Below are 17,627 nucleotides of genomic sequence, written 5' to 3'. Positions count from 1 at the left end.
TTACATTATTATTATTATTATTATTATTATATATATATAATTCGCTGGGGCCATCAAGGACCACGTTAAGTCTTGTTGCATTTGATACTGAACTTGGCCTTCTTTAGAGCCCAAATTTCCCTCATTCTTTGTGAGTGGGCCTGCTTACGCTCCTCTGTCCAAGGGACACCGTGTCTTCTCTTCGGTTGCTCGTCTCAGTTTAGCCCATTCGTCAATATTTTCTTGCGGAAGAGATCTCTATTAAGGGCGTCTTCAGCTGAGATATGTAGCATTTGCAGGTCTTCTTTGGTATTTCTAAACCAGGGAATTGTGGTTTTGAGGTTTGAATCAAAAAAGTGAAAGATTTCTTTAGTTAACTTTCTTCCGTCCATTCTTTTCAGATGACCGTAAAATCGTGCCCGTCTTTTTCTGATTGTGTCGGTAATTTTCTCTATTTTGCTGTAGACTTCCTTGTTGGATCTCTTTTGATGGATTCCATTTCTGTACTTTGATCCCAAGATTCCTCTCACAATTTTGCGTTCTCTTTTCTCCAGTTCTTCAAGGAGTCCTTTGTTGGCATTTAGAGACAGGGTTTCGGCTGCATATAGAACTACTGGCTTCAGAACTGTTTCATAGTGACGTATCTTGGTGTTTTGGGAAAGGCATTTTTTGTTGTAGATTGTGCGAGATGTTTGGTAGGCTATTTCCAGTTTGCGTACTCGCTCCTGAAGTGCTTCTTTGTCCAGTCCATTTTTCATGATTATCTCACCCAGGTATTTGAATTTGTCTACTCGGGTGATGTCCCCGTATTTTGTATGGAGTTTTGGTGGAACCTCTTTGATGTTAGTCATTACTTCTGTTTTCTCAAACGATATCTGCAAACCAGTTTGTTCGGAAATTTCCTTTAAAATTTCAACTTGAGCTCTAGCGGTTTCTATGTCGTTTGAGAGAACAGCAATATCATCGGCAAATGCTAAGCAGTCTGTTGCGATCCCCTTGGATTTGGACCCTATTCTCAATGGACTGTAGTTGGTTTCCTGTAATCTCACCCGCCAGGTTCTGATGATCTTTTCAAGAACACAGTTGAAGAGTATCGGGGATAGCCCATCACCTTGTCGGACTCCTGTTTTGATGTCAAAGGAATGCGAGAGACATCCGTGGAACTTCACCTTGGATTTTGTATCGGTCAGGGTGGTTCTAATTAATGCCAGCAGTTTCAAATCAACTCCAAATTCATTTAAGATGTTTAGCAGGACTTCCCGGTCAATGGAGTCGTACGCTTTCTTAAAGTCCACAAAGACAGACACATACTGCTTGGACCTTAGTGTACAATATTTGATGATCGTTTTGAGATTTTGGATCTGTTCAGCTGTTGAGCGACCTTTTCTGAACCCTCCTTGGTATTCACCTATTTGATGTTCGACTTGTGCTTCCAAAGTGGCAAGTGATAGAATTTTGTAAGTCACGGGTAGCAAAGATATCCCTCTGTAGTTGTTGATGTTCTTCATGCTGCCTTTTTTGTGTAATGGATGGATCAAAGCTATTTTCCAATCTTCGGGTAGGGTCTCCTTGTTCCAAATTTCTTCTATTTGCTTTTGCAAGATATCAAGTGATTCCTCTGGGGCACATTTCCATAGTTCTGCTACTACTGAGTCTTCCCCCGGCGCTTTGTTATTTTTGAGACGGGCAATGTGGTGCTTGATTTCATCTCTGTCGGGTGGTCTGGAATCCGGGTACCTGAGTAAGGGTTCCTTGGTCTCAATGGCGCTTTGCGGTTTAGAGCAATTAAGTAAATTCTTGAAGTAATCTGCCAGAATGCTGCAATTTTCTTCATTTGACGTCGCCAGTGTGCCGTCCTTTTGCTCAAAGCATAGAGATGGTGGTTTATAGCCAGCGAGTTTGCGTTTGAAGGCTCTGTAGTACTCTCTGCTTTCATTCTTCCTAAAGTTTTGTTCTATTTTTTCAATGAGGGATTTTTCGTATTTATGTTTCTCAGTTCTGAACACCCTAGCTGCTTGGGCACGTTTGTAGGTTTCCCAATCATTTTCTGATTTCGTAGAGTAGTACTTGTTTCCACGCATTGAGTCTTTCTTGAAGGACTGATTCGCAGGTACCATTCCACCAGGCATGCGTTTTGCTTCTCTTGATTTCTGCAACATCTTTGGCGGCCTCATCAAGGAGACTCTTGGCGTTGTTAAAGTCACAGTCATTTGGTCTAGCCTTCTCCTGGAACTCCTCGACCCTTTGCCGAAGTTTATCATTTAAAGATAAAAATTTCATTGTTCCGTATTGAAAGTATTAACGTTAAAAATTAAATAATTGAAAAAGAGGTTCAACCTATTCAATACATAAAAGAAAGGAATGTAGTGATTACATTCTTATTTAATAGTGATTAGAAATGGGACCGGTTTCGACCCAAGTCCAGGTCATCGTCAGCCGTTCAAAATATAAAAAACAAGAAAAACAATACAAATGAAAAAGAATAAGTGAACTCTGGATCGGTATAAGATGAAATATAAATTGATGATGGGGGTAGAAATTGTGAGTCACTTGAAATAAAACAATACGTAATATTATGAAAAGTAGTACGGCACACGTAATGATAAGTAAAGTCTCTCAATGTTTATGAATAGTGGAGAACGGTCAAATGGGTCAGTTTTTACACTCTGTCAGGTACAAAGTCACAACACTATCGAACAACATATGAAGATCCATAAATATTTTGAAGTCGCAGACGAATATATATATATATATAACTGACCCATGCAACATGATCAATTTGGAACTCTCCGAGAGCTTGGACGGGAGAACGCCAAGTCATTTGCTTTCTGGGTAGATGGCGAAAGTGGGTCGACATGACCTGCAGGTTGTGATTTTCGCAAATGGACACCAGTCTTTTGCCGTTGGGATTGATTCTTTTGTGAGCAGGGTAATTTTCTATAACTTTCTTGTACTTCTGTTCACAACCTAGTTGGGCATTGAAGTCACCCAAAAGGAGCTTGACATGGTGTTCGGGGATTTTGTTTAATTTTTCATCTAGTAGGTCCCAGAAATTATCAACTTCGTCTGGATCAGACTTGTTCTTATCGTTTGTAGGAGCATGTGCGTTAACTAGGGCATAGGTTTTGTTTGCGCATTTAATTGTGAGTATAGACAATCTGTCATTCACAGGTTCGAAATTTGCAACCGATTTAAGGATCTTGGTTCTAACAGCAAACGTCGTTTCAAGCATCACAGCTCCATTGAGGATTCCTCTTTGCGCTTTGCTCTTGAAAAATCGGTAGCCTTCAGATTCAAAAATCTCTTCATCTGGGTACCTTGTTTCCTGTAGGGCCATTATGGATTATTATTATTATTATTATTATTATTATTATTATTATTATTATTATTATTATTATTACATACCGACTGGTTGTGTTAGTAATTTTACTGAACAAATTATTGGTAAAAAAACAATTGAAAAACTCTAATTTAGTGTCTGGTTTCATACCTCACAATGGTTTGTAGCCTGAAACCGCTGTAAGCAGCAAATTCTTGAAATCGGGATCTGCTGATTTATAATTGTGCCAGCCGTCAGCTTCAGCTACATGTTGGGTTATAGTACCATCGCCATTTCACTTGTAGGCGCGTCAAATGCTATTAGATATATTCATAAGGGTACAAGGAAGGAGTAGAGGTGCGAAAATACTAGGTTTTATACCATACCTGACATATACAACATTGAACATTACACTGTATATGACTAGGAGAGCACATGGCGACCATGTTTGTTTACTATCGCTGGAGCCTTTGCATGCGTGAGTGGACTGGACACGGCTGACGTCTACACTGCCATCTAAATAATAGATTTTTGACTGACTGTCAAATAGTATCTGGATTTTAGAAAGTACCACACTGAACCAAAAGATGGTAGTGCAGTATAGCATCGTGTATTTTTTCGGCTAACAGACGGCAGACAAGCAGTGGGTGATACAGTGTCATGTCAGGCCTCGCCCAACACGCGACCAGAAAGGGAATATCGCAATGTTGGGCCTCTCCCGACAGACGAAGGGTAGGCGTTGAGAGAAGACCATGTCTGTTGAAGGCAACCTAAAAATTGAGCTTGTTTGTTGTAAGAGTCCCTTCTTTATCTCACTTATTATTTATTTCTAGTAATTCTATGCAAAATTTGTCAACTTATTGTAAGAAATTAGAATACTACACCACTGAAAGTATCATTAACTTTCTTTGTCGCTGTTTAAGCTATTGTATACTATTTACAGTGAAAGATGGTGAAGTGTCCATTGTACAAGGACTGTATAGCTATCATCACTACATGCAGGACAGAATGGATGATAACGGCTGGGGTTGTGCATACCGCTCTCTGCAGACCATTGTCTCCTGGTTTAGGTAAGTCTGCGAGTTCTTTATCACCTGAATAACGAAGGAAAGAAGTATTACTGTGTAACGGTTGTCTGTATTTGAAGTATTATGCAATTGTTGAATAAGGATAAAAAAAATTTTAAAACAGACTCTCTTTGTACACTGAATGCTCAGTTACCTTTTTGGAAAAAGGACTTTGTTGCTACCTCTTGTGAGAGCAACAGTTTATATAAACTTATTCACAGGTCAGAATAGTAGCACAGTGGATATACAAGAACGCGTAGAAACCAACAACAAACAGCAGAAGTCCTAGGTTCAAACATAATTTGATAGATTGCCATCAATATAGTTCTGCATTAAAGCTTCAGAGACAGTCATATGTAAACCCAGAAAACCTACAAACTCGTAATCTTGGGAATCAAAATGACAAAACTTAGAGATAAGAGCAGAGTAAGGGGAGCAGTGCTGGAAAGGTGAGAGGTATCCGTAGTAGGTACAAAAAAGGGGAGGGAAAAGCAGAGGGGAGAGACTCGAATTTAGTGAAAGAGCAGACGACTTCTTTTAAACAACCACTTTCTAACAAATATATTTTGTTTTCCATTATTAAGGGACAACAAAGAGGCTCCGTGGCTCAGATGGCAGCACGTCGGTCTCTCACCGCTGGATACCGTGGTTCAAATCCCGGTCACTGTGTGAGATTTGTGCTGGACAAAGCGGAGGCAGGACAGGTTTTTCTGTGGGTACTCCGGTTTTCCCCGTCATCTTTCATTCCAGCAACACACTCCATTATCATTCCATAGCATTTATCAGTCATTCATAAGTCACTTTGGGAGTGGAGACCCCATTGTACTAATAGCCTATATATTTGGTTCATTCATTATATCCCTGATCTGGTCAAAGACTGGAAAACAGGTTGTAGATTTTCATTATTAAGGGACAACAAGATGAATTCAACCTTTTACAATTGCAATTTTATAGAATTTCAACAAAATAGAAAGAAGAAAATAGCAAATAGCAAAATAGAAAAAAAGAAAATAGAAAGAGACTTCTGAAACACCATGACTAGATTTGTGCAGAATTAAATACAGTACATAAGATTATCCCACCAAGGAAACACATGTACTATAGTACAACAAGAGTAACAATCGTTAAAGAAGTTAAACATTCATCATCCAAAAATGCAACTTTAACAGGCCACATAAAAACTACACATCCAGGATGTTTTCAAATGATAATTCACAAACATAGGACATTTTAAAAAATGATGATCAGTGGGAATTCACGGAGGGAGGAAAAGGGGAATTAGAGCTGCTTAAATGCCAAAACTGCACTAAACTAGAGTGCAATAACTTTTGCTTAGAAGAAAAATGGCCTTAACACTAGGATTACCAAACATTCTTTCTACCTACTTTTACCGAAGCGGTCATTTTGACCGATAGTGACACGTATTCATTTCTTGAGGATATCGGTGTCAGAAAAAAAAGTTTGAATTTAGTATAGAAACATCGTAGACCATAATTTAATTATTATCAAGTAGAACTTGTAAACACTATTTTGAATAAATAAATAAGTAAATACATTAGTAAGGCTGAATGTTCTTACTCACTTTAGCTTACATTATATACATATCTGCATGAATGTCACTTTCTGCTTTTGAACTTACTTATCACACTATACACACACACTTTGCTTGGTCACCTTTGAAGTGAACTTAACTACAGACCAGTTTTCTAAAGATTGCACACATTTCAGTTGTCTTGTTCCCTTTACAGACTGCAACCTGATGCTATCTGCGATGAGAATTTTCTTCGGAGGTTAGGGCCTCATTGTTGCAGCCTACTAATCTAAAAAGACACGTAAGGATGCGTTAGATCGGTTGCCAGTTGTCTCAGGAATGCCCTTCTCGGTATTTGCTTGCCGGCTGTTGCCTTACACATTGCATAAGCATTTATACCAGCGAGATCTAGTATGTTGAAGAAGATGTGGACTGGTCATCGCCAACTCATCGATTTTACCGTATACTTACTGTCCATTTGATCTATTATGTCGACAACAAATTTGGTAGAATTATAGAAAGAGACTGTTTCAGGTTTTTTTCTTTGGATGTTGTTTGTTGATGCTTACATCAGTATGTACTCTACTGAGAATGCAGACATTCTTGTTCGTTTTACCATGGTAGGACTTGAGAGTTGCATCCTCATTTTTGTACACTAATGTACTGTAGGGTTCAGTGTGCCTATGATACTTACGTTCATTATCTTTGATGATTTTGCTAGTTTCAGTGAAGTAATTTCTTCCCTGATTGATGAAGGGCTCAGTAAGACGCAATACTACATGTTCACTTAGGGTCCGATCGGTGGGGTTACGTTTCATCTTTTTCAATATAGGGAAAACCATTTACACATCGACAGCCAACCAAAATTGGTCATAAACTGCATAAATGGGTAGCTAGCTTTCAGTGGAAAGAGCTGTTCATTCACGGTAATGTTCTCACTTGGTCTGTAGCAAATACTAAAATCAGATATAAATTTGACCCACACAATGGTTACAAGCGCAAATCTATCGATTTTCAGGTGATCCCTGCTGGTAGATTTTTCATTGAATCAAAGAAACCTCATGATTTCTAGGAAACTGTTTTGTGACACAGTTTGAGAGAAAACTCCAGGACCCCAATTCTGTGACCACAGATCAAGAGTGTTCGTATCAGTTCCATAAGCTCCGCGTGCGTATGAAATTCCAATGACAGCATCCTATTCTTCCAAAGAAAGTGTCCGTTCAGGATTGTTCAGAACTTCGCAGGCTGTAACTTCAGTATATTGTTCGATGTGGCGCAGCTTAGATACGTCAATAAAAAGTCGACAAGCTGTAGCGGCACAAGTTCCTTCAATGTGGCCTTTTGCATGTCCTGTGGGACCTGGGATTTCCTGCAGTATATTTTACTGTCCTCGACAGCCTGGCAGGCTTTGTAGATCAACAAGAGTCCACACCGTTCCATCCAAAGCAACTTCTTCCTCGCCAACCACCACATGCTGACTATGCCCATGTGTTGAATTACCACAGCGTCCGCTCGGCCTTCTGCAGTTTATATCGTGCTCCTTGCTAGTAATTTCATTATCTGCCTTAGTGTTTCCTTCACCCGCAAAATATAAAACCAAACTTACTTACACTGTGCACAGAATTATGTAAGTATAAAATGACGAATGTCAAACAGGCTTACCTTTGTCATCAGCTGGTGTGCGTGCACCGCCATTTGGCGGGTAATACCCTAACCCTTGAGGTTGAAGGCTGCTGTGTGATTTCATGTTCGCATGGCAATTATGCAGGTTCGGCACCACTAGAATAATTTGTGAAGCTAAACACGTGTTCACAATTATCAAGGTCTAAATCAGTCCCAGCTTCATCGTTTGATTGTGATGGGGAAATGTTATGCTTATGGTTCAGAATTTTGGCATCCGTCAGCAGAGTACGCGAGAACATGTTTCTTCGGGGTAATTACAAACAATTGGGAAATCTAGTTTGAATGTTTGTAACCACTGAACACGACAATTGACTGCTCGTTATGATTGCATGCCTTTCATTACTGAACAAATACTGACTATACAGTATTTTCCTGTCAGTGTACTTGTATCATTATTTGAAAAGAGCCAACAGCTGCCCCATTGTAGCATAACAATACGTTCTATTCAATACTACAGTAATGAATTATACTGTAACAGCTTGTTAGAATGATATCCCGCACTAAATGAATGTTGCAAAAGTCTGATGGAGTAGCTACTGCAGTACCGGTCAAAATGACCATCCGGTAAAAGTAGGTGCAGTAAAACCTCGTTAATTCGAAGTCGTTGGGACTAAAAAATTGGACTTTTAATTATGTGATTTCGAATTAACCGCCAATTCGCAATTCAGAAGTACCAACCTTTGCCGCATTACAAAATATTCGAAGACCCGTTATTGCATGCAGTTAACCTTGATTCACAGTTTATACCTCTCAAATGCCATGAAAAAATAACTATTTCCAAAATGTATCCAAAAAGGTGCATTTACAGTATACAAATAATGCACTTGGATATCTCACTCAACGAAAGAAAAAAAAAAAAGCACAATTCAAAGACGAGGAGAAATCTATGCTGGCTCCCATGTGCAAGTGCTTTATTCATTGGATTACTATACTGTATGCATTTTAGATGCCTTGTATTTACACAGAAAGTACCCTATGCCGTTAAAATCGAACTTTCCTGTGACTCTATCCTTGTACGATTTCCTGCCATGGCACGTCTCTCATACTTCAGAAATGTAAACACTTGCCACGTCACAAAGTATTCTAAGACCCATTAATACATACAATCACCTCGATTCACAGTTTTAAACCTTTCAAATGCCATGGAAAAAACTATTTCCAAAATATATCCAGCAAGGTGCATTTACAATGTTCAAATAATGCACTTGGATAAATCACTGACAAACATAACCGCACGCAACGAAAGAAAAAAAAATCACACAATTCAAAGATGAGGATAAATTATGTTGGTTCCCCTGTGCAAATGCATTATTTTTTGGATTTCTGTACTGTTTGCATTTTTAGATGCTTGGTACTGGCATGGAAAGTGCCCGACGCCCCTAAAACATTGTGGCTTATAGAACTTTCCTATGACGAGGGGATAAAGTTTCTCGCTTCCATGTGCATTGCAACGCACTGGCACTACTGTCGGATCTTTTTTTATGGACACTCAAGTTTAGGCTTCAATTACAGACGAACTAATAGGCCTATTGCAATGCGAGCTATACCAACATTTTCCCTGTTTAATTCTACATTAGCGTATACAAGACACATTGTTTTCGACGTTGATTGAATATTTTTCATTTGCGGTTGTAATAAATATTGCCCGGGTTTTTGGCTTCTTCTCCAGGAAGCGCTCACTTACGAATATGTACAAGGAAAACTACTTGTCTGATTGTAATGAAATTTTTATATGTTATAACCACATGTATGTATACTGTAATACTCAAGGTAAAAAATTTTTCAACCACCCCGAAAAAAGTTCTTATCATTTTTCTAAAGTAACTCTTTCTCAGCTCAGGATAAACGTACAGCAGCAAACTTGGGCTTGTTTTGAAGCACTCAGTAATGGTTATCAGAAAGTGCAACAACTGTAACCGTACAGTGTGGTACCAAATTTATGACGAGTAATATTGAAAGGAGGTTTTTTGTACGCCGGACCGTGTGATTAACAGCAGGCTGGGTGGTGAAATCGGGCACAGTGTTGCCACGTTCAGTAATAATCAGGCGCGCAACGAACACAGTACACTCGCCTGGGCAGTTGTGAAAATGGAGTGCCTGTGACCTTTGTTTGTCCGCTAGCTGTTTTCAGTTGTCCTAGGTTCTGCATAGTGGCCACGTCACTTCAAGATGCCTCCAAGACCGCCGTTATCAGAGGGTGAACTTGCAATGATTTTGAGTGCTATTTGTTTCTTTCAATGTGAGAGGTTCCCTGTGTAGCAGAAGGTGGCAGATTGTCTTGGATCAACGCTGTTGTCAGTGAAGAGAGTAGGACCCGCTTCAAAGGTGAATGATGTAAATACTTCATCCAGGTCAAGACAGAAGCAGTTCGTGAGATCGGGGCATCCGAAACACGATTTTTATATGAATAAGATATTTCCCACAATTAAAAGCCTACGCATGAAACTGTTAGAAAATATGGCAGATTTTCCTGCAATTTCTACACTTATGAAAGGAGTCTGAAGCTTGGGATTCCGATTCAAAAAACTAAACAGGAAACCAGTGCTAATGGAATCTGTGACAGTTGCTGTATCCCCACATACCTACCTTAGACGAATTAGAGACTTAAGAGCACGGGGCTACAAGATCTTCTTTACAGACGAGACCTGGTGTGGACAGAAGCATACTATCAAATATGGGTGGCAAGAAAACGTGGTTGAGGCCCCAAGGGCTCTGTACTTTGAAGCGTTGTTTGGCGACCACGTGGCTCCTAGCTGAGTCCTGGCATTGCTTCCACTTACTTGTGCCATGCTCCTCACTTTCATCTATGCTATCGGACCTCCCTTGGTCAACTCTTTTTCTTTTCCGACCCCGATGGTATTACGTATAGAGGCCTAGGGAGTCTTTCATTTCCACGCCCTTCATGGCTCTTGTCTTACTTGGCTGATACCTTCATTTTTCGAAGTGTCGGACCCCTTCCATTTTTCTCTCTGGTTAGTGTTATATAGAGGATGGTTGCCTAGTTGTACTTCCTCTTAAAACAATAGTCACCACCACCACAAATATGGTTGAAGCTTTAGAAAACAACTTTGACAACTATAATCTGTACAGAGGGTACATTCAGCAAATTTATGAATGGCGTGGAGGGTTCAAAACACCGTCTGGAGCTGGGAAACGCATCATAATTTTACACATTGGAAGTGAAGAAGTATTCCTTGATGGTGTAGAACTTTTTTTTTTGCTAGTTGCTTTACAGTTAAAATTGAAATAATAAATAAAGAGTTTCAACCTATTCAATACAAAAGAATAAGAAATGCAGTGATTACATTCTTATTTAATAATAAGTAGAAGTGGTACCGGTTTCAACCCTCTGTTTTTCATAAACATTATAAGACTTTGCCTAACACTGCATGTGCTATACTGCCGTTCAGAAAATTACTCACTGTTTCTTTTAAGTGACTTACATTTTACTACTTCTGAATTTTACAGTGTCTACCCCTGTCATTTTTATATTGCCTCTTCTACTGATCCGGAATGAACTTGTTCTTTTATTTTATTTTTCCTATGCATTGTTTTTCATGTTTTAATCACCTGATGATGACCTGGACTAGGGTCGAAACTGGTACCACTTCTACTTATTATTAAATAAGAATGTAATCACTGCATTTCTTATTCTTTTGTATTGAATAGGTTGAACCTCTTTATTTATTATTTCAATTTTAACTGTGATACTTTTTAATACGGAACAATGAAATTTTTACCTTTAGTTGCTTTACGTCTCACCGACACAGGTAGGCCTTATGGCGACGATGGGATAGGAAAGGGCTAGAAGTGGGAAGGAAGCGGTCATGGCCTTAATTAAGATACAGCCCCGGCATTTGCCTGGTGTGAAAATGGGAAACCACGGAATATCATATTCAGGGCAGCCTACAGTGGGGTTTGAACCCACTATCTCCCGGATGCAAGCTCACAGCTGCGCGCCCCTAACCGCATGGCCAACTCGCCCGGTGAAGAATGGTTCACGGAAGTCCTGAGTTTATTGCCTCAGAGGTCGGCTGTCATTATAGATCAAGCTCCATATCATACGATGGTGGATCCTTCATCTAAAAACCCGAACATGTCATGGCTGAAACCTGAAATTATATCTTGGATAACATCAAAGAATATTTCACTACCGCCTGGAGTTGACGATTATACAAATGAACTAAATCAGAGCTGATTGTCCGTGCCAGGCCTTATTTTCAAACAGCGGTAAAGAAGCTGGAACAACTGACTAAAGGCGGAAATACACTGCTGTCACTTCACATGAACCATCTCTGAGCTGAGTCAGCGTGGAGGGGAGGTTGATGATGTCACTGCATGCTGCGTGAAGACAGGAAACACACTGTCCTCACATTCACACATCACAGCATACTTCGTCTGATGGCAAACTACGATAGTACATCCAATTCATTGGATTCTGATGATCTTTAAATTGCCTGTGATGTTTCTGTTGCCATGAGTACTGTCCATCACAAACGACTGTGGGTGCATGAAAGTAATTTGCGGTGAATACCACAATTTAGTAAGGGAGCTAAATGGGCATCCAGAAAAATTTCAGATATACTTCAGGCTGAAAAAACAACAAATGAATTCAACTACTTACATAATCTCATCAAGGATGAAATTGTTGGCCGAAGTACGCTATGCATTTGCAATTTATTCGGAGGAATCCTACACAAGCATTTCAGATATGGGAAAATTTCAAAAAATAATTCAACTCATTTGAAGGCTCTGTGCCATGGCAATTACCAACAGTTCGTCATGGAAGAATAAATTGAACAAAGAAGAAATGAACTGGATATATAATTTTTTTTTGGCTATTTGCTTTGCGTCGCACCGACACAAATAGGTCTTATGGCGACAATGGGATAGGGAAGGACTAAGAGTGGAAAGGAAGCGGCCGTGGCCTTAATTAAGGTACAGCCCCAGCATTTGCCCGGTGTGGAAATGGGAAACAACAGTGGGGTTCGAACCCGCTATCTCCTGATTACTGAATACTTGCCGCACTTAAGCGACTGCAGCTGTCGAGCTCGGTATTATTATTATTATTATTATTATTATTATTATTATTATTAATCATCACTCTCGAAAAGTGACACTCCTTGTGACCCTTGATGTTAAGAAAGCTTTCAACTCGATCAGTTGGAATGACATATTGGAAGCGCTTCAAAATACTTTCAAACTACCGGAGTATCTCATGCGCATAATGAGAAATTATTTGAAAAATCGTACTCTAGTATATCACACAGAAGATAGGCAGAGAGTGAAATGGCTCACAGCTGGTGCAGCACAAGGGTCCATCCTTGGCCCAAATCTGTGGAACATAGTGTATGATGGATTGTTGAGGTTAGAGATGCCGGAAGACACAATTTTAATGGGCTATGCTGATGATATAGCTGTTTTGATAGTTGCTCGAAATTTGGAGTTGGCTCAGTTTAAGCTAAATCAAGTAATGCGACGGGTGAAAGATTGGATGGCGAATCACAGATTACAGCTTGCAGATCATAAAACAGAGATTGTTCTCTTAACAAGAAAAAGGATCACGACCGTCATTCCAATGGATATTGGACAAACAGAAATTGAAACATCTAGAAGTATAAAGTATCTCGGAGTGACACTTGATACCAAACTTACTTTTTGGGATCATATCAAACGGGTTACAGATAAGGCAGTGAAAACAACAATTGCGCTGAGTAGATTAATGAGCAACGTTAAAGGTCCGAAGTCTAGCAAACGACGACTTCTGATGTCGATAGTTCACTCGACACTTCTATATGGTGCCGAAGTCTGGGCTGAATCTCTGAAGTTTGAAAAATACCGGCAAAGGATAGCTGCGGTACAGCGGAGATCAGCTTTGCGTATTACAAGCGCATATCGAACAGTATCCGAACCTGCGGTCCTTACGATAGCAGCGGTAGCACCAATTGATTTACTTGCCTTAGAGAGACAGGAAGTCTGGTGAACTCAAGGAGAGCTCGGAAAGAAGCGCGCTAAGGAGCTAGCTTATAGGCAACGAATGGAGCGGTGGCAGCAAAGATGGGAGGAAGATCCTCGAGGAAAATGGACTAAGCGGCTGATACCACGCCTAGCTGATTGGGTTGCCCGAGTTCATGGCGAGGTTAACTTTTACATTACGCAACTATTGACGGGTCACGGATACTTCCGGAAATTTCTACATAGAGTAGGTAGATCGAGCGACTCGGCATGTATTTATTGCAATGATATAGACGATGTATTTCACACATTTTTCGTATGCTGTCATTGGCCAACTCAGAGAAGATGTTTATATACTGAGCAAGGAGAGTTGATACCAGAAACTATTGCAAAGGCGATGCTACGAAACCAAGAATCTTGGGATCAGATAGCAGTATATGTAGGAGGCATCCTGCGTCAGAAAAAGAGAGATATGAATGCTCATGAACGGCAGTAAGGAGAAATAAGGAAGAAGAAACCTACGAAATTAGCACGACACCGCCCTGAAGTAATGCGAGAGCGGTTCCGGGGCAGAGATATATGTTGTGGGAAAAGGGTGTGTGGGTTTTAGTGAGTATGAATCTCATAACCATTAATGAATCTCACACGCTTGTGGAGTGCGGACCCTCACAAGTGTCTAATGAAAGATTTCCCACACTTCCCTTGTAAAAAAAAAATTATTATTATTATATTATTATTATTATTATTATTATTATATATAATTCGTTGGGGCCATCAAGGACCACGTTAAGTCTTGTTGCATTTGACACTGAACTTGGCCTTCTTTAGAGCCCAAATTTCCCTCATTCTTTGTGAGTGGGCCTGCTTACGCTCCTCTGTCCAAGGGGCACCGTGTCTTCTCTTCGGCTGCTTGTCTCGGTTTAGCCCGTTCGTCAATATTTTCTTGCGGAAAGATCTCTGTTAAGGGCGTCTTCAGCTGAGATGTGTAGCATTTGCAGGTCTTCTTTGGTATTTCTAAACCAGGGAATTGTGGTTTTGGGGTTTGAATAAAAAAGTGAAAGATTTCTTTAGTTAACTTTCTTCCGTCCATTCTTTTCAGATGACCGTAAAATCGTGCCCGTCTTTTTCTGATTGTGTCGGTAATTTTCTCTATTTTGCTGTAGACTTCCTTGTTGGATCTCTTTTGATGGATTCCATTTCTGTACTTTGATCCCAAGATTCCTCTCACAATTTTGCGTTCTCTTTTCTCCAGTTCTTCAAGGAGTCCTTTGTTGGCATTTAGAGACAGGGTTTCAGCTGCATATAGAACTACTGGCTTCAGAACTGTTTCATAGTGACGTATCTTGGTGTTTTGGGAAAGGCATTTTTTGTTGTAGATTGTGCGGGATGTTTGGTAGGCTATTTCCAGTTTGCGAATCGCTCCCGAAGTGCTTTTTTTGTCCAGTCCATTTTTCATGATGATCTCAACCAGGTATTTGAATTTGTCTGCTCGGGTGATGTCCCTGTATTTTGTATGGAGTGTTGGTGGAGCCTCTTTGATGTTAGTCATTACTTCTGTTTTCTCAAACGATATCTGCAAACCAGTTTGTTCGGCAATTTCCTTTAAAATTTCAACTTGAGCTCTAGCGGTTTCTATGTTGTTTGAGAGAACAGCAATATCATCGGCAAATGCTAAGCAGTCTGTTGCGATCCCCTTGGATTTGGTTCCTATTCTCAATGGACTGTAGTTGGTTTCCTGTAATCTCACCCGCCAGGTTCTGATGATCTTTTCAAGAACACAGTTGAAGAGTATCGGGGATAGCCCATCACCTTGTCGGACTCCCGTTTTGATGTCAAAGGAATGCGAGAGACATCCGTGGAACTTCACCTTGGATTTTGTATCGGTCAGGGTGGCTCTAATTAATGCCAGCAGTTTCAAATCAACTCCAAATTCATTTAAGATGTTTAGCAGGACTTCCCGGTCAATGGAGTCGTACGCTTTCTTAAAGTTCACAAAGACAGACACATACTGCTTGGACCTTAGCGTACAATATCTGATGATCGTTTTGAGATTTTGGATCTGTTCAGCTGTTGAGCGACCTTTTCTGAACCCTCCTTGGTATTCACCTATTTGATGTCCGACTCGTTGGCTGAACGGTCAGCGTACTGGCCTTCGGTTCAGAGGGTCCCGGGTTCGATTCCCGGCCGGGTCGGGGATTTTAACCTTAATTGGTTAATTCCAATGGCACGGGGGCTGGGTGTATGTGCTGTCTTCATCATCATTTCATCCTCATCACGACGCGCAGGTCACCTACGGGTGTCGAATAGAAAGACCTGCATCTGGCGAGCCGAACTTGTCTTCGGACACTCCCGGCACTAAAAGCCATACGTCATTTCATTTACCTATTTGATGTTCGACTTGTGCTTCCAAACGCTCCAGGATGGCAAGTGATAGAATTTTGTAAGTCACGGGTAGCAAAGATATTCCTCTGTAGTTGTTGATGTTCTTCATGCTGCCTTTTTTGTGTAATGGATGGATCAAAGCTATTTTCCAATCTTCGGGTAGGGTCTCCTTGATCCAAATTTCTTCTATTTGCTTTTGCAAGATATCAAGTGATTCCTCTGGAGCATATTTCCATAGTTCTGCTACTACTGAGTCTTCCCCCGGCGCTTTGTTATTTTTGAGACGGGCAATGTGGCGCTTGATTTCATCTCTGTCGGGTGATCTGGAATCTGGGTACTTGAGTAAGGGTTCCTTGGTCTCAATGGCGCTTTGAGATTTAGAGCAATTTAGCAAATTCTTGAAGTAATCTGCCAGAATGCTGCAATTTTCTTCATTTGATGTCGCCAGTGTGCCGTCCTTTCGCTCAAAGCATAGAGATGGTGGTTTATAGCCAGTGAGTTTGCGTTTGAAGGCTCTGTAGTACTCTCTGCTTTCATTCTTCCTAAAGTTTTGTTCTATCTTTTCAATGAGAGATTTTTCGTATTTACGTTTCTCAGTTCTGAACACCCTAGCTGCTTGGGCACGTTGGGTTTTGTAGGTTTCCCAATCATTTTCTGGTTTCGTAGAGTAATACTGTTTCCACGCATTGAGTCTTTCTTGGAGGACTGATTCGCAGGTAACATTCCACCAGGCATGCTTTTTGCCTCTCTTGATTTCTGCAACGTCTTTGGCGGCCTCAACAAGGAGACTTTTGGCGTTGTTAAAGTCAGTGTCGTTTGGTTGTCTTCCTTGTGTTTGCGGGAATTGGTTTGAATTTGATAAGAGACATATAATGATCTGAGGCCACATTGATGCCTTTCTTTACCTTGACATTCATAATCTCAGGGCTGTTTCTCCTGGAGATTGCAACATGATCAATTTGGAACTCTCCGAGAGCTTGGACGGGAGAACGCCAAGTCATTTGCTTTCTGGGTAGATGGCGAAAGTGGGTCAACATGACCTGCAGGTTGTGATTTTCGCAAATGGACACCAGTCTTTTGCCGTTGGGATTGGTTGTTTTGTGAGCATTGTAATTTCCTATAACTCTCTTGTACTTCTGTTCATGACCTAGTTGGGCATTGAAGTCACCCAAAAGAAGCTTGACATGGTGTTTGGGGATTTTGTTTAATTTTTCATCCAGTAGGTCCCAGAAATTATCAACTTCGTCTGGATCAGACTTGTTCTTATCGTTTGTAGGAGCATGTGCGTTAACTAGGGCGTAGGTTTTGTTCGCGCATTTAATTGTGAGTATGGACAATCTGTCATTCACAGGTTCGAAATTTGCAACCGATTTAAGGATCTTGGTTCTAACAGCAAACGCGGTTCCAAGCATCACAGCTCCATTGAGGATTCCTCTTTGCGCTTTGCTCTTGAAAAATCGGTAGACTTCGGATTCAAAAATCTCATCATCTGGGTACCTTGTGTCCTGTAGGGCCATTATGGATATCTGATTTTCGTGAAGAGCTTTGGTGAGGGTTTTCAGCTTGCCAGTTTGTGTAAGTGAATTTATGTTGAAAGTTGCTAGAAAAGTTTTAGATTTTGGCCTGAGTTTTTGACTCTTCGGGGTACACCGAGACGCTCCGACTCGTCTCTTGCATGATGTCGAGTCTCCCCCAGAATCTGAACGAGACT

The 17,627-nt window shown here is 40.5% G+C and overlaps 1 protein-coding gene across 1 annotated transcript in view; it reads left to right on the top strand.

Annotated features, from left to right (window-relative positions):
* Ufsp2 (UFM1 specific peptidase 2) overlaps positions 1–17,627 on the top strand; it is a 93,983-nt gene that overhangs the window by 51,930 nt on the left and 24,426 nt on the right. Inside the window, exon 8 of the mRNA XM_067143664.2 lies at positions 4,242–4,368. Coding sequence (XP_066999765.1) covers positions 4,242–4,368 — 127 coding nt within the window. The remainder of the gene's footprint in view (positions 1–4,241; positions 4,369–17,627) is intronic.

Source organism: Anabrus simplex, chromosome 3 (assembly GCF_040414725.1).
Source record: "Anabrus simplex isolate iqAnaSimp1 chromosome 3, ASM4041472v1, whole genome shotgun sequence".
Classification (NCBI taxonomy): Eukaryota; Metazoa; Arthropoda; class Insecta; order Orthoptera; family Tettigoniidae; genus Anabrus; species Anabrus simplex.
Note: the sequence above shows the minus strand (reverse complement) of the source record. Positions and strands in the feature narration are given on the sequence as shown.